Source organism: Sceloporus occidentalis, unplaced genomic scaffold, assembly GCF_023333645.1.
Source record: "Sceloporus occidentalis isolate IW3139 unplaced genomic scaffold, rSceOcc1.0.p SCAF_2, whole genome shotgun sequence".
In the NCBI taxonomy this organism is placed as follows: domain Eukaryota; kingdom Metazoa; phylum Chordata; class Lepidosauria; order Squamata; family Phrynosomatidae; genus Sceloporus; species Sceloporus occidentalis.
In genome coordinates this window covers 144,896,419-144,908,046 of record NW_028316982.1, presented here as the reverse complement: position 1 = coordinate 144,908,046, position 11,628 = coordinate 144,896,419, and the positions used below count along the sequence as shown (strand labels likewise).

General features: G+C 44.8%; 1 protein-coding gene across 1 annotated transcript; it reads right to left on the bottom strand.

The window, feature by feature from the left end:
* Positions 1–4,425: 4,425 nt before the first annotated feature.
* Positions 4,426–11,253, bottom strand: LOC149319101 (ATP-dependent chromatin remodeler CHD2-like). Its single transcript, XM_089507968.1, has 11 exons — positions 11,133–11,253; positions 10,354–10,395; positions 9,968–10,197; positions 9,484–9,622; positions 9,227–9,377; positions 7,981–8,106; positions 7,291–7,422; positions 6,793–6,939; positions 6,397–6,575; positions 5,439–5,538; positions 4,426–5,095 (listed from the first exon to the last, which is right to left on the bottom strand). The coding sequence occupies exons 1-11, from the start codon at positions 11,243–11,245 to the stop codon at positions 4,883–4,885; spliced, it is 1,572 nt and encodes a 523-aa protein (XP_089364094.1). The 5' UTR covers positions 11,246–11,253; the 3' UTR covers positions 4,426–4,882.
* Positions 11,254–11,628: the final 375 nt, after the last annotated feature.

Below are 11,628 nucleotides of genomic sequence, written 5' to 3'. Positions count from 1 at the left end.
ACAATATTAAACACTTTTTCAAAGATGCTGGCATCAAAGCTTTAGCTCCTCCTATTTGCTCCTGTAGGCAGGGACAATAAACAAAAGACCGGCCCCTATATAGGGAGGAGCTAGCCCCCCTGAGCCTCAGTCAATAACAAGCCAAGCGACTAGTAAGGTAATCAAGGAACTGAACTTTAGTAACATCAGCTAAGGGTTAACTAGAACACCTTAGAAAAAACTAGTCCAAGAACAAACAAGAACTCAGAAAAACCAATCCAGCAACAAGAAGAAGAACAAGGCAGGTCCACCAACAGGCAGGTAGGGTCGGAGGCCGCAGGCAGCACCCGGGTGGGCAGGATGCCAGGACCCTTCTCTGCAGGAAATGAACGTGTCACGGTAAGTACCCAACGTTCCTTTTCCCAGCAGAGAGGGGCCTGTCCTCCTGTAATCTGGGATTTAAAAAAGCCCTCGAACTGGGAGGGAGGTGCTGCTAGGAGACTGTGGCCCCCGACACAATCTGTTGGAGGAACCTCCTTTCAAATGATGCCTCTGCGGACTGAGACACGTCCAGTTTGTAATGTCTTATGAAGGTCGAAGGCGACTTCCATGTGGCCACCCTGCAAACATCTGACAGGGAGGCGCTAGTGGTCAAGGCCACAGAGGTAGATGCACTCCTGGTTGAGTGCACCATCAACCCCTCGGGTGGAGTGAGACTTCTTAATGTCATCTTGGATGGACTATAGCAGGTCAGCCACTGGAAACCTGAAGCAGTTGATGAGAACTTGCCTAAGCAGTGGATTATGTGATCAATCAGAATAGAACCTGATCTAATCTGGACCTATGGCAGCTTCCAGCCTATCACTGATCACCTTGTCAACTGGTTATAGCAATGAAGGTGATATTAAGGTGATTTCATTTGTAGTAATTAAGACTTACCACTCTGAAAGAGGAATGTTAATGTCTGACCTCCAATTAAAATTTCAAAACAATGTGTTAACAGGGCATGTGGTCAGAATTACACCAATCTGTTGGAGGAACCTCCTTTCAAATGACGCCTCTGCGGACTGAGACACGTCCAGTTTGTAATGTCTTATGAAGGTCGAAGGCGACTTCCATGTGGCCACCCTGCAAATATCTGACAGGGAGGCGCTAGTGGTCAAGGCCACAGAGGTAGATGCACTCCTGGTTGAGTGCACCATCAACCCCTCGGGTGGAGTGAGATCAAGAGTTCAGTAGCTCTTTTGAATACAAGACCTGATTCACCTACTCAGTCGAGACTGGTACCTTGTACCCCAAAGAGACCAGGTGAAAGGAAAATAACATCTCAGACGACCCTAAGGTTGAAGTCCTCTTGATGTAGATTTTGAGGGCTCTGCACACATCCAATGTGTGCCAGGTCTTTTCCAAGTCCTTCTTAGGATCGGGGCAGAATGAAGGCAGGAGAATGTCCTGTGACACATGAAAGGCTGAGTTGACCCTAGGCACGAAGGTAGGGTCTGGACAAAGGCACACTGAGACAGGCCTAAAAATACACAAGTCTTTACGTACCGACAGGAACATTGAATTGATTTCTCTTTAGTCAGGCCCTGTACAGAAAATGTATCAAAAGGGACCCATTTCATACTGGGAAGTGCAGTCTCCAAAAGTCTTGCAGCTGTAACTGCATCTCTCTCCGTTCTGCAGCTCAAGGTTGTTTCTCAACGGTCAGGACTCTGTAGTACAGTTGTACTAGAGGACTCAATCTACCTTCTGTCAGTCTCATAGATATTGATCTACTCGTTGGATTGTAATTCTGTGCTGCCAAGGTTTGGAAGGTACGGGTTTGATTGGGAGAAACTATTGATATCTTTCACTATTGATTGTAAATAGAGTGGAAACACTGCAAATCACCGTTGGGCTAAATTTTATGAAAATAAAGTAATTTCTGTGGGTTTAAATTTTGATTCTCCCCTTTTACTTACCGAAAAGCAGTGTCTTGAATCTATAGTCACTTTGGGGGTACTCCTGAGCTGGTTTCAGCACTGACCTGGAGTGTTTTTGCAGAGTTACAGCTAGTGTGCCTATTGCACCTATTCTGAAACAGAGCCTACAGCACCTGGTATTCATTGACAGTCTCCCAGCAAAGTACGAACCAGGACTGACTCTAGGTATTATTATTATTATTATTATTATTATTATTATTATTATTATTATTATCATTATTAACCTTTATAGCTTCCAAGATCAGTCCCATGCTCTCAGCCTCAGGGGAAGGTAATGGCAAACCACGTCTGAACAAACCCCAGGACTGGTTTTCCTTAGGGGTTGTCATAAGCTGGAAATGACTTGAAGGCACACAACAACAATCCTGTTGTTGAGAATGGCTCCCTGTTTGAACACGGTCTGTAACACGACTTTGTAAAACACGAAGCAGCGTAAGGCAAGAAAAGGAGATTCTGAGCCCGTCTTCCGTTGCCACACAAGCATGGATGTGCAGCTTTCCTTGACTTTCTGCAGTAATCCCAGATCAAGTTTGGAGGGCTGAAGGTCTTGGGCCAGAAAGCAGGCCTAGTAGCATCTCAACGCATCCTTCTGGGGTCCTATTTCAAAGCTTACTTTAAAAGAGTCCGGCACTATAAAAGCCCTTCTCTTGTTAACAATCAGTTCCCAAAGGCTTGGGATAGAAAGGTCTTGTGTATCTCATTGAGTACTGGTTGGAGAGAGCAAGCGAGCAAGAGAACAATTCACGGAAGGTCCATTTTGTAAACGGCTTTAAAATAATGATGACAGAAGACTTACAGACTTATGCTAAGCCTAAGAGGCAGAGGTCCACGTAACATCACTCAGGGATGTATGTGGCCAAGCAAATGCTTGAGATCCGGATGATGAGATAGGCACAGGATTAGATGAAACTGTCCGATTTTAGAGTCTTCCACAGACAATATTAAACACTTTTTCAAAGATGCTGGCATCAAAGGACTTGCTCTTCGTTATCTTCCATGTTTCTCACTCTCACAAACATGCACAATACATAGCCTAGTTGTGTCCTGTGTTTAAATGTGGAGAAGAAATTTGACACATTGGACAGTCCCTCAGAGAACTGCCACTCTGTACGGAAAATTCAAAGGGACTGCCCTGTTATTTGGGAAAGTCGGTGTGCAAAGGAATCTTGGAGGACCTTTGAGATTAACAAAAAGAGAGAAGCCAGTAAGATCAGCTTTCATAGATGTGAGTCGACATCTGCTTCTGAAGAAATAGATGCAAGTCTACAAAAGCTCATGCTACCAGAGTCTTCCTTTCAGTTAGTCTCCAAGCTGCTTGGAGATCCTTTTGCACGCTGTATGGAAAACGGAACCCATGTTTGGTTGGTTGGTTTGCTTATTGATGCATTTTACAGCTCACCTCTAAGGCAAGGGGGGTGGTCTTGGTTTGGAGTATTTTGCAGTCTTTCTGCCGTTAAGAGCTTGACTCAGAGACCCAAAACAAATTCTGTCCAGCAAAGAGCTAAAACAGAACTCCTCCTAACCCCAGTGTGCATCTCCCTATTACTGATCTCCAAATAAAGATGTCAATAAATAAACATCCTAAAATACAAGGAGCAACCCCAAAAAAGCACAAGGTAGTGAGCAGATGAGTGAAAATGTCCATCTTACATTTTATTACAGAAGAATACAAATTACAGCTGTTTTACAATCTAGGAAATTGAATAATTCCTAAATGTAATAAATGTAATAACCCTCTAAACAGCATACTCACTCTCTAAACAACAGATTTAGATCAGAAAACACTCGGTCATTGGCAAAGTGTTGTCCTAAATATAAAGGAATGCTAAGTCCTCTTTCTTTCTTTCTTTCTTTCTTTTGGTTTCTTTCTTGAGGCTTCAGAACTAGCTGATCTTTTCCCAAGACATCCAAGATTATTTTAAATTAATATTTTCTTATTTTTCCAATGTTCTTCAATAAAAACAGAAGAGTCAATATTGTATTCAAATCTATATACCTATATATATCCATACACGTAAGATATGGATCAGCACATGGTTCCTAGTTGAATGGAGACTTTCTCTTCCTTTTCCTCTCAATGGAATTCTTCTTACACCAGGGCTGGTGATAGGGATGGTGCCTTTATGCACCCTAGACGTGGTTCCTGTTGCCACCATAGTTGGACTTACGGTCCCGCTGCCACCTGCCTCGCTCTGCAAATAAAGGAAGGGGTCAGGGAAAGGCCTCAGTCTCTTCTGTAAGACACCCAGGAATTGAGTATTTTTGCTGGTTTCTTTGTTCCTGAACAAGATGCCATGCAACCTTTGGGGTTCTGCCTGAGCCGTAAAGGGGATTTCTGCCAGAATACATCAGTCAGGACAATCTCCTGTAGGGATGCTTAGGTAACATGCAATTGCCATGCTGTTTGATGGCTTGATTGCGTGATGCATCAAACAGGCAATTGCATTTTTATCATGTGGCTGAGATTGTTTTTAATCTTATGAAGCATCAGTTATAAAATTAGACATCAGTGGATGGCTACACATAAATTCAGTTCTTTCTTTCTGGTAATGACATCAAAGGGTGTATCCCCGCTGCAGAATTGAAGCAGTTTCACACCACTTTAACAGCCATGCCACAGCAGCAATAGCAAGTACATTTCCGTGCCGTTTCTCAATGCCCTTAAGCACTTTCTAAGCAGTTTACATAGTGTAAGCTGGGAACACATTTTAGTGACATACACCAGGAGGGCCAGTTGAAATATCTTCTTCTTCAAAAGCATTAAAGGAAGAGGAGCTCTCTCCAGTTTTAACTCCAGCAACCCTACAGAACCAGGACTTTGGGAAGGGACTTCTTTTCTGTGGCTCCCTCAATGTGAAATTCCCTCTCTTTGGAGATCTGACTTCATTACTGAGAAATAATGGAAGGTGCTGTGTGTGTCAGCTTCTGCCTGGACTCTTACCTGCACAACTAAAATATCTTTTGTTTGGGTGGTCGGATTTGCGGCGTTGGTATCCGTGCATCTGGGGAGGAGGAGGAGGCTGGTGGACCTTCTGAGGAGGACCATGAGTTATCTGAGGGACCACAGAATCCTGGCTGGTCCCAGAAGGCTCTGACTGAAAGGGCACAAGCTCCTCCTTCCGTTTCCCTTCCTATCAAGAGCAAAAGAGGGGAGAAAGGGAGAAGTTAGTAGCAAACTTGAGAGCAAACTGGCCAAAAAGGCTACTGGCTACTGACAGAGCTACCTGAGGGCAGCCTAAGAATGGAGGGTTGTGGTTTCCCTATATTCCCCCTCCCCATATCTGCAGGGCAGTAAATTCACTCTAGGTTCTGATCTCAATTCCTGAGCATCTATCAAAGGTACGACACCCAATGCAAGGAAAGCGCTGGGGATGGTCCTTTAAACTTCCGGAAACCCATATTGTTTCCATTCACTGAAAAACGTCCCCATGACCGTCAACATATGTCCTCCCATGTTCTGATTTTCAATCTCACCTCCTCATCCTTGGTCCGCTTCATGCGTGCCTTTTTGTAAACCCTGAACAAGCTCATCGCATCAAATTCAGCCAATTTAGATACGAATACCCATAGGTTCCTGGGAAATCAAATGAATGATATTTTCACTTTGTGCTGACTGCTGAGCAGCCATTCGACAACAAATATTCCAGCTAAGTTTCTCTTGAGAAAAATCGCCCTCTCCTGACCCTAAAACAGCCAGGGCCACCTGAAAGTCTGCCAAAATCCCCCCCCCCCCCGCCGGCCGCCCTGTTGGTAGGTGGCATTCAAGGGCAATCTGGGAGGTGCAGCCCTGCAAGGGCCCCTGGGGCAACAATTCAGCCTTCTAACCCCTAAACGTCTATAAAGTTGGTGTAGACCTCTAATTCCCAAATGTTGGTCCTTTGGGTGTTTTGGACTTCAACTCCCAGAATCACCAGTCAGTTTGAGCAACAGTCAGGAGTTTGGGGAGTTAAAGTCCAAAACATTGAAGGGATGAAAATCTGGGAATCACTGGTCTAGAATGGCTGGCGGTATAGAGCTGCCATATCAGAGTGTGGCCAGCTGAAGTCGGGTCATCTTGTCAAATTTAGTCTTTGCCAGAATTTCACACAGCAGACCATGGACAAAAAACTCTCATGCCATCTCAGCCCTTAGAGCTTCCAGATATTCTGGACTTCAGCTCCCAGAAGCCTCAGCCATCTCGATCAACGGTCTAGATTTCTGGGAGCCAAAGTCCAAAATACCAGTTTAGGCGTCAGTCCCCTAGAAGAACAATCCTAAATAGAAAGCAATGGCTGCCAAAGGATTGATGATGGTAGAATGGGGTGTTCTGGAAGAGGGCCTCAGTTATGATAAAGGGAGCCACCGAGAGCCAAATCAGCTCCATTTCTATAGCCTTGTCGGGGTCATTGGGTTCCATGGCAAAAGGCCTGGCAGGTAAGTAAGTGAGGCTTACCTTCGCCAGAGTATAGTTTTCTGCTTCTTAGGATAAGCTTTCAAGCACTCTCTGATGTGGTCGCCTATCTCCAGTATGCAGCTGTGCATAAGATTCTCCAGTTCTTCCACCGAGCGCCCCTTGCCTGGGTTGCCCAGATCTTGTATGGCCTTCCCGACTGGCCGCATCTTCTCTTCGCACTGAAGAGGGGAACAAAGAGAGAGGAGAAGCTATACTTTAGCCATGTGAAAGTGAAGGGTGGGAGGGAAGGCGGGAGAATTTTTTAAACTTGCCTATCGCATCGGACAGCTAAGGAAAGAGGAAAATCAGTTCATCTAAAATGTGATGCTGGAGAAGAGTTCAACGGATACTCTTTTCTGCAGGCTTTCAGCATGCTAGGAGTGGCAGTAAACTTACAATGTCAAATGTTTCCTGATCCAGTAGCTCTTCCTCCTCTTCTTCCTCCTGTTTTGCCATAGCTATGGGCTCGCTCCCAGCTGTAATGTAGACAGGGCCCTGGGGTGGCTTCCCTTGATCTCCAACTTTGGCCTCACTCTCTTTGGCCTGTGAAAGAAGAAAATTGGTCAGATTAGTCCTAAAGCAAAACGAGAGATCTGACCCTTGGAAGAAAGGAGGGGAAGAGGGTGTGACATTGCCTTGTTGTGGTGCTGCTGCTGGTGGTGCTGGCGTGTCTCCAGGTCATTTTGGACTAACGGAGTCCTAAAGGCAAAGCTGTCTTAGGTTCTTCTGGGCTAATTTCTTCAGAGGGGCTTTGCCCTTGCAATCCTATGAGGCTGAGAGTGTCTGATCTGCCCTAGGTCACCCAGTGGTTTTTTGATGTTTGATCAGGGAACTGAACCCTGATCGCTAGGGTCCTAATTTAATATTTAAACAGGCATGCTATACTTGCTATACCTTCTCTGTCTTGTCCTTGGTTTTTTCCGTCTCCTTCTCATCCTTCTTTTCTGGACTGATTGCAAAAACTTCTTTCTCTTCTTTCTTCTCTTTCTTCTGCTCTGTTTTTGCAATCCTCTTCTCCTGTCCATCCTGCTAGAAAAAGGGAAGAAAAGATGGAGGAAAGGAGACAAAGGGAATCTTTAGGAGTCCTAGTTTAAAACTAAAATAGCCGGCTCGTGCTGGCTCTACCTTCTCTTTCCCCTCTTTTGTTTCTTTTTTTTCATGTCGTCCCTTTCTGTAGCTTTCTTGCTCTCCTCCTTCTTGTCAAGAACAATACCCCTTGTGAAAGAGCTGGCTGGCCCATGGAGGAGACTGGCTGGGGGGACTATGCAAGACTCCATTTGGCTGGCTCAAATGGACCTGCTTGTGAAGTCGCTGCTTAAGGCGCTGTTTATGGTGGGAGGAAGTGAGAGAGGGCCTTTTCTACTAGGGCACTTTCAGGGGTCCAGTTGGCACCGATTTTATTGAACGCCAAATAAAACATGGCTTTTGGATTCCCGGTGCCTTTGGATTTAATCCACATTCCTGCATGTGTTTGGTTTCCAATTGTTTTCAAAGGCTGTCAGCTCTTCTGTTTCAATTTTTTGAATATAGGTTTACCCCACTTAATTCACCCTTCCTTAAATTTGCAAAGAGATCTTGTGGCACCTGTGAGATTTGCTGTTTCAAGCGCTCCTTTTCCTGCTTTTTTTCTGTCACGAAATTCACGAGGTAGTCAAGCTGGGCTTGGAGATGCTTCTCCTGTGGCGTTTTGTCTGTCTGAACTGGCAGGATCTTTAGATGGGAAATGACACAAAAAGAAAAGAAAATCCCATATGTTTTTGTTAAAAAGTCCCCTGCCAGAGCAAGGCAAGCAAGAGTTGGAAGGTGAGATTCTGAACCTGATGCGAACATTGTTTTCTGCAAGAAGTTTGTAAGTGACGCATCTGGTTCACATGGTCATTATGGTATGAATGGTTGTTCCTTTGTAATAGGAACACAACAACACATGATCCGTGACTGCACAGTTTTTCTGCCTGTCATTCTGTCTTAATAAGTCTAACAATGAGAAATAACAGTTACTCAAAGGTAATGATACAATATACAAACAAGTGAGTTTGGACAACAATCGCCAAATCAAAATAGCAAAACCCAGCAAGAAAAATCATTTCCACCTGTGTACCTTTCTACAAATAGATGCAGGAGTTTTAAAGGGAAATGTGTCCATTTTTGTTTAAATATGCAATGCGGATATCCCAAATCCCCAACCAAAAAGCAAGATACTCAAATATTCCCCTGTATCTGTTAGCTAGTGTCTTTATTTTTGTTAGGAATTCACTTGCTCTATTATTTTTACCACTAGTAAGGTGGTATTGAAATAAAGCTGACTTGGATCGTAAAATTCATTGCATGGCTCTCACTTAAGACAAAGGCCTGCGTCCCACTGTCCAAAGCATTGAATTTACTGGGGAGAAGAGAGTTCGATAACATGTTTCTAGTGGATTTAATGCTCGCCTGACTCAGAAACCACCACTCACCCAGACAAACTTATAAATTAAATGGCATCCCCAATGAACTCAATGGGATATACGACTGTAGGGTTAGGTTCTCAGCTTGGAGCCAATTGCCTGGACCACATATTGCTCCAGGCTGGATGACAAACTTTCTTAGGGGTGCGGGGAACCAGCCAAATGAAATGTTTAGATCTCCTTGAAGCAAAATTCCACCGCTAGGATCAATCGCTATCCTTGCAGCAGAATTGAGGAGACTCAAACGTGCTTGGGAGGTGCGAGATAGAGATATTCTGTGCACCAGCAGACCCCTCCCCCCCAAAAGCAGCACAACACAGCCAGATGCAAACAGAAGCTGCCCAAACCTAAAACCCAGCCAAAAATCCATGAGGCTTCTTCTTTACCTTGTCAGTTAGTTTCAGGTCGTGGTCAGATGTCGTGAACTCCAGCTTCCTGTTGTCATGCTTGTCTGTTGCCAGCAACAAATGCGAGTCATCCTTCAAACCCCGGTCAAGATCAAAAAGGGCTGCTTTGACTCGGCAGGTCAGACAAAACCTGTCCATTTGAGCAAAGAGGAGAAAGATGAGGTAGTGCCCCCTTTCCATATTGTGGCTTTCCTCCAAAGGCCGAGAACCTATGGGAAAAAGTTTCCGAGACTCACGTGGCTTTCTCCTTTGGGTCTGCAGGAATGGCCTGGTTCAGGATTGCCATCTCTTCTTCGTTGAGTGTGACGTCTTTCTCCTTCACCTTGACGTCAGGCAATTTCGTGGAGGGAACTTTCTTCTTCCCCAGTCCTTTGTCTGGAGAACAAATTTTGAAAAAAAACAGGTCTAAGAACAGGTGGCCAGAGGAGTGTTTGCGATTTGCAACCCTCCGTGGTCTAAAGATAAGCATCCTCAGACGTTGCGCACTCCCGGTTTAGCAGAGATGGTGCAGATTGTGAAAACGTATTTTGCATCATTCTGCCAGTTGAAGAATTCCAACTTAGGTGGTACAGAAACACAGTTCTGGAACCTCAAAGCTCAGCCAAGGATCCTACCTGGAAATTCAAAAAGGTCTTGGGGAGGTTGCTCCAAACCTCTGCCCCATAGACCTACAAAGCCTAATCCACCATCAGGCTGAGGGAGCCCAGGTCCTTTATTTACCTTCTCTTGCGTCATCGTTCAACTGCTCTTCATTTTCCTTCTTGTCCGATCTGTAGATGTTCTCAAAACGCTCAACCAAATCTTTCAGTTCAGCCTCCGACTTTTCTTGCAGCTTCTCTGCATATTCGTTCAGGGCCGACGCACAGCTGTTATGAAGAAGCTCCCCCAAATATTTCAGATCAGCCACTGACTTGTCCACCAGCTCAGCGTCTCGGGCAATGGACTTGAGACTGGAGATGGGAAAGGAAGCAACCAGGATGTTTAGTGTCTTGGGATGGGAAATAGAAGTAAAGGTTACAATCCCAACCGTAGGTTAAATAACAGCAGCTGTTCGTAGTGAAACCAGATTCCCAGGATCTCCCCCCAAAAAGTCGAAAGCCACTTACTGCTCCAAGGGAATTCCCGCTTTCGTATAGGACTCAATAAACCTGTGGGATTAAAACAAAAAGATGGCAAGAGCTATCAGAGATTTGCACCAAATCCATGCCTATTTGATTAAATATCTAATACTGTTACAGTGATACAGGAGAAATGGGATAGCAACTTCCCATGGAATCGTGGGGCTGGCAGTTTAACAAAGACCATTAAGAACCTTCAGCCATAAAACGTTAAAGCTCCCCTAAACTGCACATCCCAGGATTCCATAGGATGTTGTCATCTCAGACCCTGCACTTTCCCAACTTCTATCTATAATTTCTCCTAAGCTGTAGTAGTTGTTGCTGTTGTTGTGTGCTCGGTCTCCAGAGTCATAGTCCAGTATTCAAAGATTACTTCTCATTGGCTGTAGGGCTACTCAGGATATGCCAGGAATACGCTATAGGGGAGTCCCTTAGAATTAGATCAGATGGAACACAGCCATTGGAATATAAGCTGGGAGTGGTATTCCAAAACCTCTTCAGGGCCATAGTTTGCTCCACCCGACTTAGAAGAGAGGTAGATGGATCGTGAGTCAACTGATGGGTCCATCTATCCTGAGTAGCCCTACAGCCAATGAGAAGTAATCTTTGAATTATGGAAAGGTGCTTTGAGACCTTTTGTTAGCATAATTACATTTTTCATCAACTGGATGTGTTAAGAATTCATTGGATCCGGACAGAGATGCTGGAATAGGGGAGAAAGAAAGAAACTGGCGCCTCCGTCATGGGCCCTTGGATGAAATACCAACCTTCTGACTTCAGTGTTTGTGAATCCTTCCACTGGGTATGTAAGGTTCTTCTGGGACTTCCACTGGAACTTTGGCCTCTTCATATACTTCTTGTAGTCCATCTTGCTCTTCATGTCGAGGTCTAAATCTCTCTCATGGGCTTCACCCTGTAGAAAATAAGAAGGGTCAGCAAGATGGCTTGCAGAAGGTGCTACTCGACTGCTTAGCCTCCCAGGTATCATTTTCTCCATGGCAGAAGAAAAATGCCTTCATTCATGGAATTGTGGTATTCTTACAGTGTTATGGGGATGTGCGTTCAAGTATTTTCTTACTCGTGGTGGCCCAAAGGGGAACCTATCTTAGGGTTTTCTTGGCAAGATTTATTCATGTCATTGGCTTTCTCGTTGCCTTCCTCTGAAGCTGAGAGAGCATGACTTTCCCAAGGTTGCCCATGGCTAAGAGCAGATTCAAAAAGGCCCTCTCTTGGTCTTCAACAGATTACATAAAGTGCTTCCCG

Coding starts and splice junctions, on each gene's coding strand:
- LOC149319101 (XM_089507968.1), bottom strand. CDS start 11,245: ATGAAGAGCAAGATGGACTACAAGAAGTATATGAAGAGGCCAAAGTTC. Junction 9,378..9,483: donor GACCCAAAGGAGAAAGCCAC/GTGAGTCTCGGA, acceptor TCAAATGGACAG/GTTTTGTCTGACCTGCCGAG. Junction 5,539..6,396: donor AAAACTATACTCTGGCGAAG/GTAAGCCTCACT, acceptor TTGATTTCCCAG/GAACCTATGGGTATTCGTAT.